We start from the raw sequence: 17,636 nt of genomic DNA on the forward strand, positions 1-17,636 counted from the left end.
ACGGTTTCCACCCTCTTGTTTACGGAGCGCGTAGTTGTAGCGCTGTCAGAGCGCAGGGGCTGTCCCCAAAGTTCCCTATTTAGCTCCTTGGACCAATGGGGTCCTGGCTCCACCCTCGACCTCTCCCGCACACACTTCCCGCGTGGTACGGCCCTCACCTGTAGAGCGGCGGCGCGAGCGGACGCCCGCCTTCCTCCGCCCTCGCTCGCCGGGCTGCTCCCCCTCGCGGGTGCTCTTGGTACGGCCCGCGCCGCCTCCTTCCCTCGCTGGGGTGGCTTCTTCCCTCCACCCCCCCCCCGCATCTCGGGTCGGCGGCTTTTGGTGCCGCCCAGGAGAACCAGGTCATCGGCCGGTTCCCGTGAAAACAAAAACAATCGGCGGGTAGCCGAACGCCGCGAGCGGGGACCGAGACGCGGGGCCGGGTGGGGCAGCAAGCCGGCGCGATTGCGACGCGCCAGAGGCCGTGCGCCATGGGGCCACCGGGCACGGGCTTCGCGGGGCTTCCCCGGCGCCGGGGCTAGCGTGCCCGTCGCCTCAGCCTCCCGCGCCGCCCGCCTGGGGGACAAGGAGGAGGACGCGGCCTCGGCCGGGCCCGGGTCGAACGGCTGTGGACGCCCGGGCGCCGGGGAGCCGAGCGCCGCCGCCGCCGCCGCCTCCGAGATGGATCAGTGCGTGACTGTGGAGCGCGAGCTGGAGAAGGTGCTGCACAAGTTCTCGGGCTACGGGCAGCTGTGCGAGCGCGGCCTGGAGGAGCTCATCGACTACACGGGCGGCCTCAAGCACGAGATCCTGCAGAGCCACGGTAGGGCGGCCCGGGTGGGCGCGCGGGGCCCGGCCCGCCGCCCGCGCCCCCCCAGGCCCCGGCGGGTCGGGAGGGGTGCCCTCGGAGTTGGTTCCCCGCCTCCCCGAGGTGCGAGACCCTCAGTCCCCTGTGACTTTTCCTCCTCATCTCGCCCGCTTTGCCTCGACCCTGCCCGACCTCGTTGTTAATTAAGAGTGAGCGCGAATCCGTGCAGAAGCCTTTCCCGGAGCCTCGTGCTTCAGCCATGTTAAACGCGCGTGGGGTCGGCCGCCGGCGGCACCTGCAAACCGCTGTCCTCCCGGGTGGGTGCCCCTCGCCCCGCCCCGCCCCGAGGGGGCGAATTGCGTTGGACCCTTTTTCTTCCCCTGCTCCACATCCTTGGCTGGGGACTCACTTTCTTCTTCTTTCTTTATTTTTTAAATTAGAAAGTCGAGTGTTAGTCTTAGCTGTGGGTTAAACAGTGGCTCCTGCAACTTCCTAATTTGAGTGTTAAGTGGAAGCAGCCCTTCGCGCTGACAGGATTCCTGTAGAATTAGCTGAATTAAGCTGGTCAGCCCTCCTAGGGTAGCCAGTGCTGAGACTGGGGAAGAGCAGGCAAATAATTCTTCCTGAAGCAAATGGTGGAAGAAGTTTTTAGTTATTGGCCTTCATCGAGTTTTTACTTGTTTTCTTTGATAGCAAACACATTTTCTATAGGAGGTATTTTATCTGGGTTATTTCATTGTTGCCCTACACCCTGGAGGCAGACACTTTGTCAAAGTTAACTTGTGGTAGCTGGTTGAGAAGGTGTGTGTGTGTGTGTGTGTGTGTGTGTGTGTGTGTGTGTTTTAAGTAACATTAAAGATCTGTTTATGCTTACATTAAAATAGTCACAGTGATGATTCCTTCTGATCAAGATGTCTAGGACCTTATTTAATAGGCTTATTCAGGATGCTGGGATGGGGGCCTTTTCAAATCGTAGGCTGGACAGAAGTTTATGTAAAGGAAGGTACGGTAGCCGGGGTGAAAGGCAGGTGCTTGTGGCCGCTGAGATGAGGGCAGTGGCGCTCCTGGAGCTCTGTCCTCCTCTCTTCCTTCGCTCCTTCATTATTCTACACCTTCCTTTCCCAGGTGGCTTTCAGGTGAGAGTAAGTGCTAGTCCCTGGGTAGGGAGTCTTAACAACATCTCATTCTGGACTCCGCATCACTTTTGAGCTCCTGGGAAGAAGCAACCTGCAACCATCGTGGGGGTAGGAGTTGAAATGTTAATACGGAACAGGGAGCAGACCTAGATGGTTGCCTGTGAAGGGGAATGGAGGTGGAGTAGGCTGGGAGTCCTGGGGCGGGTCTGCAGAGTTTGGTTTTGGTCCTGAGAGATAAAGCAAAAGCAAAGAAGGGCTAATGAAGATCGGGTCCAGGGCTTAATGTTTACTGGTGGCTGAAGATGTATATAGATGGTGTTGGTCTGGAAAAGAACTATCATTCTTTAGCTTAATTTGCCACAAGTTCAAGGATTGTACTGAGCCCTGATTCTTTCCCTTAATCATTTTAATTAAGTTTTAGGTTATCTTAACTTCCCCAACTCTGAGGGAAGAGGAGAGCACTGTTGCACTTTAGTTGTACCAGGCTTTTAATGAGAGTTTTCCTGTAAGTAAAGTTTGGTCCATTTTAAGATTCCGTAGGTGCTGTTTGATCTTTCTTACTGTGCTTTTGATCTAATTTGGATAATGCACTGGTGCTTCTCAAACTTCACTCACACATATGCACTCTTATTTTTCAGATGGATTCATGATTTAACACAAGTAGGTTTGTCCTCATTCTAGGTAGTGATGTTTGTGAAGTCATAGGTTTGGTGTGTTTGGTATAATAAAGTACATATTAAAAATAAATTCATAATTATTAAAATATTTTACATACAGGTAAAAGCACCATTCACATCAATGGTATGGGAACCACACTTTGGACAGTCATTGATTGACATAAATAGTATGGATAAATTTTGGTGATTTGATTTGTGATTATATGTTTTTTAGCACTTTTTTTCTATTGGCAAATATATATTTTCATTGTGGTGTAAGGGACAACAGAAAAGAATTCTATAGCTTGTATTGCTGATATTCTAAATTCACTTTTGGTTAAAGAAGAATAGACAAGCAGTTTTATGACATGTTTAAAGTGTATTTGGGAAAATTACAACCTTTGTAAGAGTAAAGTCTGTACAATATTTTAAAAAAATATTTTTATTGATTTCAGAGAGGAAGAGGGGGGAGAGAGAGAGAGAGAGAGAGAGAGACATCAGTGATGAGAGAGAATCATCAATTGGCTGCCTCCTGCACACCCCACACTGGGGATCGAGCCCACAACCTGGGTATGTGCTCTGACTAGGAATTGAACCGAGACCTCCTGGTTCATAGGTTGAGGCTCAACCACTGAGCCATGCCTGCTGGGCTGTACAGTATTTTTTATTATTAGTTTTAGGCTGTTACTAAAGGGAGTTCTAACGTGCTTTCTGAAAGTGATTCTCAAGGATTTTCTAAATTTAAATTTTATTTGTTTAGAGTAAATAGTACATTCAAATGATATGAACTCAAATGACAAAAAAGGATACCCAGTAAAACCTTCCCCCTTCTTATTCATTGACCACTTAATTGGCTACCTCACAAAGATGTTTATTTCCAGAAAAAATTTTAAGAGAATTCAGGTAAATAATAATTTGTCATTATTTTTACTTTGAGGCACTGGACATGTAATTCTCCTTACTGTGATTTGGGCTTAGTATTATTTCAATTTGCACGGTGGTAGAGACAGCTTTATTTGTGGGAACTTTCTAAAATTCCTTTTTGTGTGGTGTGTGGTCTGACTCCTGGTAGTAAAACTCTTTTAAACCATGATCCTCGATCTTTATTTATTTCTTTGGTGAATCAAAGAGCATTTAGTTACTATTTGCAGAAGAACTGTTTCTTTTTTCTTTTTCTTTGTTTAAAGTAATTTGAGGGTGGCAAATGAGTAGGCAATTAAGCATGAAAGAAAAAACAAGTTATGGTGGTCACATTTTTTTATTTCTGTGATTGGTATAAAGGATACTGTTATGAGAATAATGACCAAGTTTTGACTTGAGTAAATAAAATTCGATATCTAGTTTAATATCTAATCTGGAAAGTAGCAAATAAGTAGGCTAGCAGAGTTTGGGTGGATAACAGTAGCCATTGTTCAAATACTCTAAGAGGAGAATAGACTAGTAACCAAACTACTTGAGCTATTTTAGATGGTCAGAATAGGTCATTGTTGGTGTTTCGAGTGGGTTTAGAAGCAGATTTAACTTTGTCAGCCATTCCTTTCCAGGTTCATTTAGGAGGTAATTCTTTGTTATTAGGCACCTTACTCATTCACACTAGTATGTTACCCATGATTCTTTTGGTTGCAGAGGGCAGAATCGTTTAAATTAAAACAGAATTTGTTGCCTCATAACTAGGCTGAGGTTAAGTCAGGCTGGCTTCAGGGGCACAAAGGATGTCGTAAGGACAGGACTTCAGTTCTCTTCCTCGCAGCTGTGCTGTCCGTGGTTGGTTTTTTCTCAAAGGAGCTTTCTCCATATGGAGGTAAAGATGTGCAGTAGAGCTCATGTCGTCCTTACTGCTGGGGTCCCCAAAGACAGGAACATGTCTTTTGTCTGCATTTCCAACAAAATTACCAGGAAATACCCTTCTTGTCTTGTTTGGGTCATATAAGCCTCTCCCTGAATCAGTAACTGGGGCCAGGGCGTGGAGTCCATTGGCCTTCTTGGTCTGTGCTTACTTACCATGTGTCAGTAGATGTATGATCATGTGATCCATTGTTGATTAAGTAGAGGAGAGAGTTCTAGAAAGAACAACTTGCACCCAAAACAAAAGGGATAGAAGGAATAGGTGTCTGTTATAGATATATACAGGGGTGGGCAAAAGTAGGTTTACAGTTACTTGTATGGAAAATAATATAATAATAATAAACTTTCGAGTACTCACACCTGTAAACCTACTTTTGCCCATTCTTGTATTATCATTGTTACATCATATGAGTTACATCAATGGCAGTTACATCAAAACATCTTGGAGATGTTTTCTTGAGTAGCTCAACCTTTATTTCTCAGTTTTTGCCTTGTTTCCTCACTATGTTTGTATAATTCAAATACTGAATTGTTAGTATGACAATCTGTAGACTAGAGAAAACAACTTGATTCATGTTCTTTGGGAACTTATTTGACATCACTGTAATACTTGACATGATAAAATTATTTTTCTAAGGTTATTTTATCTTTTAAGTAGTTTATAATTTCAGATAATAACAGGGAGAAACTTGCCAGCACTGCTGTGATAGTATCACACTACAGCTAATAGACAAATTTCCATTGTTTTCATGTTTTTTCTGTTAGTTATTAGGATGGTGAAAATGGTGTTGTAGCAAACTATTCACTTGGGGTATTAACACTGACTTGTTTTTATTTGGTGTCCTGCTTATTCATCTGTAAAATATTTGAAAATCACCCCAAAAAGGCAGTTTAGGGGAGAGTTGTGGAGGGCCCTGACTCTGAGGTATGTACTTGGAGCCCTGTGGTACTCAATTGACTCCCAGAAGTTGGTAGATTCCAGGAGATGATCTCTAACTGGGCGTTTCTTAGAAAGCTCCAATAATTTGTAGCAGAGTGGTGGAAACTCTGGCCTTCCTCTTAGATTAGGTGCTAGCCTGATGCCTCAAGAATAGGGACTAGAGTCTCCAGCAGGACTTGAAGCTTTTAGAAATATGCTTTCACCTTATTTGGGCTTAGTGATTGCTCAGCTGAGCTCACAACGATTCTTTGGGAACATTGTTTGGAGCCTTTCTTCACTTAAAATTAAGGCCTGAATAGTAATTTCTTTTTATAGTAGAGCACCGTGTATTACTTTGATAAGTTTGCAATATTTGTGGAATTCATATAGATTTACTGTCTTACTGATATATAAAGACATTTGGGTGGAGATAAGGAGAGACTTATTATTATTATTTTTTCTATTTGGGAGAGACTTATTTTTTTAAGGAAAAAAAGGCCTCAGTTCTCCAGGAGCTTGGAGGCCAATTAAGGAGATAAGATGAGCCTGCACTTGGTGGAGTAAAACACACTTTTGTCCTTGAGCTCAGGAGATATGAGTTTGAGTCCTTGCTCTGCCATTTACCGGTTCTGTAATCTTTTTGTTGTTGTTAATCCTCACCCGAGGATATTTTGTCTATCGCTTTTCAGAGAAAGTGGAAGGGAGGGAGAGGGAGAGAGAAACATTGATGTGAGAGAGACACATGGACTGGTTGCCTTCTGAACATACCCCAATGGTGCGGAGAATGAACCCGCAACCCAGGTATATGCCCTTGACTGGGAATCAAACCCGAGACCCTTTGGTGATGGGTGGACACTCTTAACTACTGAGCAACACTGGCCAAGGCTGGTTGTACAATCTTGCCTAGCCTGTTTCCTCAGTAAACTGATAATTTATATCACAGAGTTATGGGAATAAAATAGATAATAGTTGTGAACTGGCTTTGAAATCTGTAAGACAAAGTATATTTGTTATTTTGAAGGTCTGTGCCTTTAATCAGTGTTAAGCACTGTTTTAATTGAGATGCTTTGACTCTTTAGATGTATTTATTACTGGTGTATATTAAATACCATTCTGTGACCAGGGATCTGTCTGCTTAATATTATAAGGGTACTCAAAGTGTATAAGAAACAGAGTCTTCAAGAAACTTTAGTGGCATAACAAGATCAGACTTTTACATTTGAGAGGGGCAAAAACCAAGGCCATGGCTCAATATATAACATGGCTTCTTGTTGGTACAAATATTAGCAGTTCAGAGAAATGGGAAGAAAAGAAACCCTTGGAAAGAACTGCTTGGGGAGGAGGGGTATTTAAGAGAACTTGAGAGCATCTGGTCAAATAGTAGTTAATCACCAATTACATATGGAACTAGGCTGTCTTTTAAGAGTTACAGAGGACAAGCAATCATTCTCAGGCTCTAGTTAGGGATGAGACTGGCATGGTTTTTACAAACACAAACAATCCTTGTAATGCAAGACCATATACAGACAGTTCCCAACTTACAGTGGTTTGACTTATGATTTTCTGACTTTATGATGGTGTAAAAATGATGTGCATTCAATAGAAACCATACTTTAAGTTTTAAATTTTTATCTTCTCTGGGCTGGTGATACATGGTACGATACATGCGTGATACTGGACAACGGCAGCAAGCCCCAGCTCCGCTCAGCCATGCCAGCACTAGGGTAAACACTTGATGTAAGTCTTCAGAGCATGTTTAAGGTAGGCTAGGCTAAAGCTATGATGCTTAGTAGGGTAGATGTATTAAATGCGTTTTCGACTTACAATATTTTCAACTTAATAACCCCAACGTAAGTCAAGGAGCTTCTGTATATAGGCCAAGTGCTGATTGAGTGGTACAGACAAGCAGGGGTAAGATTTGAGACGAGACTCTTCTAACGTGTGGGAAGTTTCAGTAGAGAGGCTGAATGTGGGTAGTAGGAAGATAAGAGGGGGTGCCAGGAAAAGTAGTTGGTAAGAACAAAGGTGCAGAGGAGTGAGAGGACAAGAGGCATTCTGGGAACAGTAGAGGACCAGGGTGAGGAGAAATGAGGTAAAAGAATGAAGATTAAGCCGAAACCGGTTTGGCTCAGTGGATAGAGCGTCGGCCTGCGGACTGAAGGGTCGCAGGTTCGATTCCGGTCAAGGGCATGTACCTTGGTTGCGGGCACATCCCCAGTAGGGGGTGTGCAAGAGGCAGCTGATCGATGTTTCTCTCTCATCGATGTTTCTGGCTCTCCCTCTCTCTTCCTCTCTGTAAAAAATCTTACTTTATAATAGAGTAACATGCAAATTGACCGCACCTCCGCTATGCCCATGATTGGGCCTGCCAGAGGCAGGGGGCGGGACTCCGGGTGCCTATCTGGCCGTTGAGAAAACCAAGATGGCGGCCGCCAAATCCTATTAGTTACCGGGGTCCTGGGGAGCGATGACAACCCTAGAGGGGCGTGGTCGGGAAAAGCCAGAAGCCTCCCGGGCTCCCCAGCGTGGCCGGGCACGGCCAGCAGCCTCCCAGGGGTCCCGGGACCCATCGCGACCCGGGGGGGCGTGGCCGGGAACGGCCAGCAGCCTCCCCGGGGTCCAGGGCTGCATCGCGACCCGGGGGGGCGTGGCCGGGAACGGCCAGCAGCCTCCGGGGGTCCCGGGACCCATCGCGACCCGGGGGGCGTGGCCGGGCACGGCCAGCAGCCTCCCCGGGGTCCAGGGCTGCATCGCGACCCGGGGGGGCGTGGCCGGGCACGGCCAGCAGCCTCCCCGGGGTCCAGGGCTGCATCACGACCCGGGGGGGCGTGGCCGGGCACGGCCAGCAGCCTCCCGGGGCGGGGTCCCCGGCGATCGCCACCCTCGCCTAAATGGCTGGTGCTGAGAGGGATCAATGGGGCCAATGGAAGGAGCAGGTGGTAGTTGACCACGGAGGCCATCTGCAGCAGCCGGATGCAGAGTTGGGGTCCACGTTCTCCAGGTTGGCCTCCATGGGGCCCGTGTCGCACCCATTGTAGCCGAGTGGGCATGCTGGCATAGTAGCCCCAGCATGAGGCCAGCTTCCCAAGCCAGGCTGCGGAGGGAGGGAGGGCCTCTGGGCTGGGAGCACTCCCCGACCCCAGTGGACAGGGCACAGAGCAAGCAGCAGAGAGCTACTAGGGGTGGTGGGTGTGGTGGCCTGGCTTCCAAGAGGCTGGCTTCAGCTGCTGTGGCCTGCGCTGAGGTGGCTGGTGGTGGGGGCAACTGCGTGGGCACATCCGAGGCTGGGGCACTGGGAGACGTGGGACTGCAGCCCAGAAAGCGAGGCTCAGGAGGACCTGGTCACCGACCCCGGGCATTGAAGTCGCCTCCTACAAGATGGATCCTAGCCTAGGTGTGTGGGAAGCAGGTTCAGGAACCTCTCCCTTTGCGGCGCCAGAGCCCAGGCCTGCCAGCGCCCCAGAGGAAACCCCCACCAGGATCGGGGGCTTGACCAGTCTCTAAACCAGGGTGGCCATTAGCCCAGGCCTGCCAGCACCCCAGAGGAGACCCCCAACAGGATTGTGGGCGTGACCGGCCTCCAAACCGCCAGTGACCCTAACCCAGGCCTGCCAGCGCCCCAGAGGAGATCCCCACCAGGATCGGGGGCGTAACCAGCCTCTAAACCGCCCTCAGCCCTAGACCAGGCCTGCCAGCACCCCAGAGGAGACCCCTGCCAGGATTGGGGTCATGGCCAGCCTTCAAACTGTGGCGGCCCCTAGCCCAAGGGGGCCTCCTGGCCGAGGACGCCTGAGTCTGTTCTTGACCTAGGGCCGGGCTCTCCCCGCAAGGGACTCAGAAGCCACCAGAGTCTAACTGCCAGTCTCTGGGAGTGCATCCACTGTCCACCAAAAAGTAGGGCCATCAAAGCATTCAGTCTCAGTGCAGGCACAGGTCCGTGGCTGACGGGGTGGAGGCCAGACCAAAACAAAACAGCAGAAACACCCTGCCCACCTGGGCAGGTACTGCTGTAGTCCACGTGGCCTGGGCAGTGTAGAAAGCGCTACCTTCTCCCAGGTCCTGTGCTGGCACTGCCGCCTCGCTCACCCTCAAGCCCCCCTGAGTCCTGACAGCAAAGTGTGTGGGGCATTCTGCAGGAGTTGTACCGTTCTGAGTGCTTTTGCCCAAAGACACACTTTGGGATGAATTCAGAGCCACATCTCATTTCCCATGAGACTGGAAGAACAATGTAAAAGGATTTTGACAAAAGCTTTCCACATCTCTGTTTATTCTTTTGAATCCATAAAATGACCTTAAAAAAAGCATCCGGGCCACCTAAGAAAGAATGCACTTTCTGGCCAGAGCACGCAGGATTCTTTTGCCCAACAGGTTAAAGGGAGCAGAGCTGGCCCAGTGGGAATGGCCCTGGTGCCCTATGAGGAGACCGGGGGAATGAGGTTGCCGAAATTCCATAAGCCTCTTGCCACCTTCTCCTTTGCAAACCACACCATCCAGATCCACCAGGACTGGAGGCAACTGGGAATCACAGCCGTGATTTGGGACATGGTGAGCAAATCTTGAGGGGCCTCTGAAAACATCTGCAACTGATTATAAGACTGGTCTTTATTTAAAAAGAAGTAAAAGAACAGCTTTGTTGAGATATAACCCATATACTGTACATGTCACCTAAAGTGTACAATGAACTGGTTTTTTAAAGTAAATTCAGAGTGGTACAACCATCACCATGCTCAATTTTTAAATATCTTCATGACCCATCCCCTCCAAAAAAAAACTTCTACCCATTGGAATCACTTTCCTGATCATCTTCCCCAAAATAGATTGCACTTTAAAGGTGGGTAAAGGAAAGTTGAGGGAAGTTAAAACACTGCACAAAGGATATTGTAAGATGATAAAGCCCAAAGTGAAGATGATGTGTTTTCTTTAAAAATATATATATTTTTAAAATTTCAGAAAGGGAGAGGGAGAGAGAGATAGAAACATCAATGATAAGAATCACTGATCAGCCGAAACCGGTTTGGCTCAGTGGATAGAGCGTCGGTCTGCGGACTGGAAGGTCCCAGGTTCGATTCCGGTTAAGGGCATGTACATTGGTTGCTGGCACATATCCCGGTGGGGGTTGTGCAGGAAGCAGCTGGTCGATGTTTCTCTCTCATCGATGTTTCTAGCTCTCTATCCCTCTCCCTTCCTCTCTGTGAAAAATCAATAAAATATATTTAAAAAAAAAAAAGAATCACTGATCAGCTGCCGCCCCAGGCCCCCTACTGGGGATTGAGCCCGAAACCCAGGCATGTGTGCCCCTGATCAGAATCAAACCTGGACTCTTCAGTCCACAGGCCGATGCTCTCTCCATTAAGCCAAACTGACCAGGGCCATGTGTTTTCTTCAAGTTCTGCGTGGTTGTAATGGTCCCCAAATCTATACTAATAAAAGGGTAATATGCTAATTAGAGTGGTTGTCTTCCGGACATCTTTCCAGACAAAGCCGCAGTGGCTACAAAGGCCAAGGCTCAGGCAGCCATAACCAGCTGCAGTGGCAGCAGCATTGGGGTTATGGGGGTGGTGCCTCCAGAGGGAGGCCAGACGGGGGGCCAAGGCACAGGCAGTTTGGGGTGATCAGGCTGATAGGGGAGTGCAAGGTAGGGGCAATCAGGCTGGCAGGAGATCAAGGTAGGGGTGAGCAGGCAGGCAGGCAGTGGGGTTAGGGACAATTAGGCAGGCAGGCAGGTGAGTGGTTAGGAGCCAGTGGTTCCGGATTGTGAGAGGGATGTCCAACTGCTGGAAGTTGGACATCCCCTGAGGGGTCCCAGATTGAAGAGGGTGCAGATTGGGCTGAGGGGCACACCCCCTCACCCCCCCAGTGCACGAATTTCGTGCACCGGGCCTCTAGTAAAATCAATAATAAAGAATGAAGATTAAGTTGGAATAGGTTTTATATTGTCATGGATACCAGGGAAAGTAGTAGACTAGGGGAAAGTATTGAATGACATGGGTTGGGAGGGGCTTTTTGAACAGTTAAAGGCATTACCGGAGACCATTGTCAGCAGCATTGAAGTTGGTTGCAGTGGGGAGTGAGGGTTTGGCAAGACTAGTTAAGATTAAGATCTGATGAAATAGGGACCTGTATATGAGTGGTAGAGATATGAAGGGAGCTCATGCATAGAATTCTTGAAGAAAGAAATTTCCAGGACTTAGTACATGGAATGGATGGAGTCTGGCAGAGTGTGATAGAGGGGCTGGAAAAATCAAAGGTTAATCTGAGGTATGTGTATTTTTTTAATGTGATTTTTTATTGATTTTTAGAGAGAAAGGGAGAGAGTGATAGAAACATCAGTAATAGAGAGAATCATTGATCTGCTACCTCCTGCAGGCCCCATACTGGGAATTGAGTTGAAATCTGTGCATATGCCCTGACCAGGAATCAACCATGACCTCCTGATTCATGGGTTGAAGCTCAACCACTGAGCAACACTGGCCAGGCTAATCTAAGGTTTTGAGCCTGAGTGGCAGGTGGAACCAGGAAGAAAAAAGGAAGTTTAGGAGAGGGGAGGGTAGAAATTTGAGTTTGGTTTTTAAATATGAAAGCCCCATTTAAGTGCTAAAGTAAACCTTATGGGGTTCAGCCATTTATTTCAAAGATAAAAAGAGATGCCTAGAAATAATTCTCTACATTTTGAAATTGAAGGGAATGAGTAGGCGCTTTAAAGTCGGACTATCTAGCATTAAAAAATTTGCACGTACATCCTCTTTTCCGTCTTTCTCTTTCCAGTTCTTGTCTCCTAGTCTTTTTTTCCCCCCAAATATATTTTTATTGATTTCAGAAGGAAGGGAGAGGGAGAGAGAGATAGAAACATCAGTGATGAGAGAGAATCATTGATCAGTTGCCTCCTGCACACCCCCTTCTGGGGATCCAGTCTGTAACCCAGGCATGTGCCCTTGACCGGAATTGAACCCGGGACCCTTACCAGCTAGGGCCTAGTCTCCTTTTTGAAGCCTCCTTTTCTTTTTTTAGTACTCTCATCTTTTATTTTTTTAAAATTTCTTTATTGATTAAGGTATTACATATGTGTCCTTATCCCCCCATTGGCCCCCCACCATTCACCCCCCTGTTGTCTGTGTCCATTAGTTAGGCTTATATGCATGCATACAAGTCCTTTGGTTGATCTCTTCCCCTTACCCCCACCCTCCCCTGCCTTCCTTCTCAGGTTTGATGGTCTGATTGATGCTTCTCTGTCTCTGGATCTGTTTTTGTTCATCAGTTTATGTTGTTCATTACTTTTTTTCTCTTATGCCAGTCATTCTGGTCTAGCTCTCTGCTTCAGGAGCACTATTAGTCTGTACCATGTAATTTAGCTCTTAAATATAAACTCTTTCCCCACCCCCCTCCATGCTTGGTTTTGCAGCACACTAGTCTGTGATTTGGTGCAGTGGATCACAATACCTATTAAAATCCACTGTTCTGTTCTGTCAGGAGTTGACCGACAGATTTGATTCGCTAGCTATTAATATACTGAAAAAAGTTTGTTTTGTTTTCAGTGTGTACTGCCTGTAGAAGAAAAAGGAGCATGTTCTATTTATGCCTTTTCCTTCCCCCTCTAAGTCTCTTTTGAGCAGCTACTGGCTCCTAGGTGCTGAGATAGCTCATGAGAAGCATAAAACTTTAATAGGCCACAGTTTAGTTTGCTACTCACTGTATGAAATGGTCTTGTATTATTTTTTAATACCAACCTTACCTTTTCAAGTTTTTGTATTTTATTACTTTGCAAGCATATCCATGCTCACCTTATCAACAGTTTTTTTAGACTCTCTTAGACTCTTATCTTGGTCTCCTTGTACTCCCATCCTGAATTTCTTCATCTGTCTAGAATCCAGTCTGTACCCTGAACACTGTTGACACATGCATTCACTGCTCAGTAAATGTTCATTCCATCTAAATGTCATGGTTCTCCCTTTCTTTTGACGTTAGTGTTTTTTTTTCTTCCTTTGTTGACTTTGGTTTCATTTTGTTTATTTTAAGGTATAAAAATTTTTTTCATAAGAATGTGATAAGGTAGAAAAATTTTTCCCTTGTTGCCTTCTTAGTGATGCCTAATCCTTTGTCTTTTTCTATTTAAAAATTTTTTTTAAGGAACTAACGTAGAATGTTCTCTGGAGTGTATTCTTTCCTCTGTGAGATCTAAGTTTTCTTTTAGGTACAGTTAGGATTATGTTTACTAAATGGGGTTCTTTGTATTTATCTACATCAAGAGTGTGTACCATTTTGCTTTTCACTTAATTCCAGATGTAAGCTCTCTGTTCCATTTTATGAGAATGGAGTTAACTTTTTTTTTTATTTGGGGGGTTAACTTTTAATAACTCGAAAGAGCTGAAATGTAATATATGTAATATTTATAAACCTGTATATTAAAATTGTTTCCTGCGTCCAGGATATTCTTAACAATGATAAGTCAGGTATTAGTGATTTCTGGGATATCCTGCTAACTATTTATACCAAAATATTCTAGTCCTAGGTAGTAAGGTTTTCAGCCTTTTTGGAAACCTGAATAATTATCATTATAGCAATACCTTTCTGTGTCGTGCCTCACCATTTTTTATAGAGGGCTCTCAATTATAGTTGGTCTCATCTCATGTGCTTGACTTTTAGGCCGCATGTACTTCTTGGTGTAATTGACACTTGTAAATTGCCTTTTATCGACCAAATTAAAATGTATGATTATCTGCCAATGTGCAGACATATCAAGCTACAGCATTGTAGTGCTGCCTATCAACCAGCTGTTTTGTTTTAGCAACACTGTCTTTAACAGTGTGTGTACAGTTATTTGAGGTCCCCCACCCATATCATAAAAACAAGTATCAAACAAATTGAAAATGCAAATAGTAAAGATGAGAAACATAGTTTTCAGTTGTAATGATATATTTTTCCTGATTGTATTAGATGGCCTAAAATGATGAATAAATCTTGTTACATGGTTGGACATATGATTATCTTAAACTATCTGATCAGTAGTGTAGGAAAGTAATTGAACTCCCAGATATATATATATATATATATATGTGTGTGTGTATGTATGTAATACATACAAAATGCTAAACTGTATTGAATATTATTTACAAAACTACCATAACTAAACTAGATCTGAAGGGAAACACGAATCCAGGTTGGCCGCTGTGGTGGTTACTTTTTTATTTTTTATTTTTTTTATCAAATTTTTTTTTTAAACTACAAATTTAACTTTTTTTTTTATTGATTGTTTTACAGAGAGGAAGAGAGAGGGATAGAGAGTCAGAAACATCGATGAGAGAGAGACATTGATCAGCTGCCTCCTGCACAACCCCCACCGGGGATGTGCCCGCAACCAACGTACATGCCCTTGACCGGAATTGAACCTGGGACCTTTCAGTCCGCAGGCCGACGCTCTACCCACTAAGCCAAACCGACCTCGGTTGGTGGACACTTTTTACCCAGATGAAGTCCTGTTTTTTCCAATGTAATAAACCTCCCTGGACTCTGGCCCCTACACAACAATGAAAGAAATAGTTCTGAGACAATGCTCATCACTTCCAGTCACCACAATATTTTATATACAGCAGTTTTAGGTTTACAACAAAATTGAGAGGGAGGTACAGAGATTTCCCATATACTTTGCCCCCACACATGCATAAATATATATAGACATGCACACACATACAAAATGCTAAACTGTATTGAATATTATTTACAATAAATAGGCAGGGCACAGGATTTTTCGAGCCGTGAAAATGCTCTGTATGATATTATAATGAAGGATATACCTATGTTTGTACATTTGTCAAAACCCATAGAATGTGCAACACCAAGAGTGAGCCCTAAGGTAAACTGTCGATGTTGGGTGAGTATGATGTGTCAGTGTAAGTTTGTTCTTTGCAAAAAAGAAAGTGTTGATAATTGGAGAGGCTATGCATGTGTGGGGGCAAAGTATATGGGAAATCTCTGTACCTCCCTCTCAATTTTGTTGTAAACCTAAAACTGCTGTATATAAAATATTGTGGTGACTGGAAGTGAAGAGCACTGTCTCAGAACTATTTCTTTCATTGTTGTGTAGGGGCCAGAGTCCAGGAAAAAACAGGACTTCATCCTGGGTAAAAAGTGACCACCACAGCGGCCAACCTGGATTCCAGTGTCTCCCTTCAGATCTAGTTTAGTTATGGTAAAGACGGCTGTCACAGTAACACCCCCCTCCCCCAGCTTTACTTCCAGGAACTGAATCCAGGTAGATTTCTTTCACAGAAAGGTTCTCCTAGAAGCAGGTTTTATTTTCAGACGGAGAAGTCAGCAGACCATTGGAACGCTCTCTTTAGGACTGAAGTTTGGTCTCACTCAGTTTGGTTACTACACTGATGTTCAAACCACTTTCTACCTTTGGCTGCTTTCCCACTGGAAACGCATCAGTGGACTCTCTCTGAACAAGATTTCCCAGGGTTCTCTGTGTCAGATTATTATACTTTTCTTGTGCTTCCAGATACTTTGTAGAAATTATTTTTTCTTGGGGGCATACCAAGAACTCTCAGTGTTAATTATATTACTAGTATCATTTATAAACTTGAAAACCAAAAACTATAGGGACTTGTAGATGGTAAAGGAAGAAGAGATAATAGTGACATCAAAACCCAGATATGTAAGTTGTTAAGATTTGAAAATATCTATGGATGTCAGGGTTGGGGCATGGAATTACAGTGGGTAAATTCCAAGTAACCCTTCTTTTGTAGTTTGGTCTCTGCTTTTATGTTCTTTAATCTGTTGTTTACTTTGTTGTCTATTGACTGTAGAAACAAACATGTCTGGATGGGTAGGAGTTACGGCTTGCTTTTTAAAGTTTTTTTTTTTTAAATTGAGCTATAGTTCACATATCATAAATTACACCCTTTTAAAGTATACAATTAACTAGCTTTTAGTATATTCAGAGTTGTACAGCCATAACCAGAACATTTTCATTAACAGCCACTCTCCATTCCCCCTCTTCCTTAGCCCCTTGGCAACCACAAATCTACTCTGTCTGTAGATTTGCCTATTCTGGACAAGTCATATATAGAATCACATAATATGTAGCCTTTTGTATGTGGCTTACTTCACTTAATATCATGTTTTCAGGGTTCATCCATGTTGTAGCATGTATCAGTGCTTTGTTTCTTTTTACGGTTGAATAATATTCCATTGTATGGATATGCCACATTTTGTTTATTCATTAATCATTTGGATGGTTTCCACTTTTGGCTGTTTTGAATAATGCTTCATGTACAACTTTGTGTGTGGACATATGTGTTCAGTTATCTTGGGTATATACCTAGGGGTGGAATTCCTGGGTTGTATGGTAACTAGGTTTAACTTTCTGAGGAACTGTGAAAGTGTTTCTATAGCAGCTGCATCGTTTTACAATCTACTAGCAATGTATGAGGTTTCTTAAATTCTCTACTTCCTTGCCAACGCTTCTTGTTGTCGTCCATCTTTTTCAGTGTAGCTATTCCAGTGGGTCTGAAGTAGTTTCTCATAGTTTTTTTTTTTTTTTTTTTTTTTTTAAGGAGCTCATTCTTTTTTATTTTTAAAGGAGCTCATTTTTTAAAAAATATATTTTTATTGATTTCAGAGAGGAGGGGAGAGAGATAGAAACATCAATGATGAGAATCATTGATCGGCTGCCTCCTGCATGCCCCCAACTGGGGATCGAGCCCACAACTCGGGCATGTGCCCTTAACCGGAATTGAACCTGGGACCCTTCAGTCCGCAGTCTGATGCTCTATCCACTGAGCCAAACCGGCCAGGGCTTTCTCATAGTTTAAAAAATACATATTTTTTAATTGATTTCAGAGAGGAAGGGAGAGGGAGAGATAGATAGAAACATCAATGATAGGAGAGAATTATTGATCATCTGCTTTCTGCATGCCCCCCATTGGGGATGGAGCCCCCAATCCAGGCATGTGCCCTAACCAGGTATCAAACCATGATCTCCTGGTTCATAGGATGATGCTCAGTCACTGAGCCACACTTGCAGGGCTCTCATTATAGTTTTGATTTGCTTTTCCCTACGGACTAATGATGTGGAGCATCTTTCCCTGTGCTTATTGGTTATTTGTGTAACTTCTTTGGAAAAAATGTCTATTCAAATTCTTTGCTCATTTTTGAATTTGTCTTGTTATTTTTGAGTTGTAAGAGTTATTTATATATTCCGGATGTTAACTCTTGTCTGATATATGATTTGCAAATATTTTCTCCCATTCTGTGGGTTGTCTTTTCACTTGGTAGTGTTTGAAACTCAGAAGTTT

The 17,636-nt window shown here is 44.6% G+C and overlaps 1 protein-coding gene across 2 annotated transcripts in view; it reads left to right on the forward strand.

The window, feature by feature from the left end:
- The first annotated feature begins 288 nt into the window (after positions 1 to 288).
- Positions 289 to 17,636, forward strand: part of RMND5A (required for meiotic nuclear division 5 homolog A) — a 61,360-nt gene continuing 44,012 nt past the window's right edge. For both annotated transcript variants that reach the window (XM_028131806.2, XM_028131807.2), the window contains exon 1: positions 289 to 802. In XM_028131806.2, coding sequence (XP_027987607.1) covers positions 661 to 802 — 142 coding nt within the window. In that variant the 5' untranslated portion in view covers positions 289 to 660. The remainder of the gene's footprint in view (positions 803 to 17,636) is intronic.

This window comes from Eptesicus fuscus, chromosome 16 (assembly GCF_027574615.1).
Source record: "Eptesicus fuscus isolate TK198812 chromosome 16, DD_ASM_mEF_20220401, whole genome shotgun sequence".
Classification (NCBI taxonomy): Eukaryota; Metazoa; Chordata; class Mammalia; order Chiroptera; family Vespertilionidae; genus Eptesicus; species Eptesicus fuscus.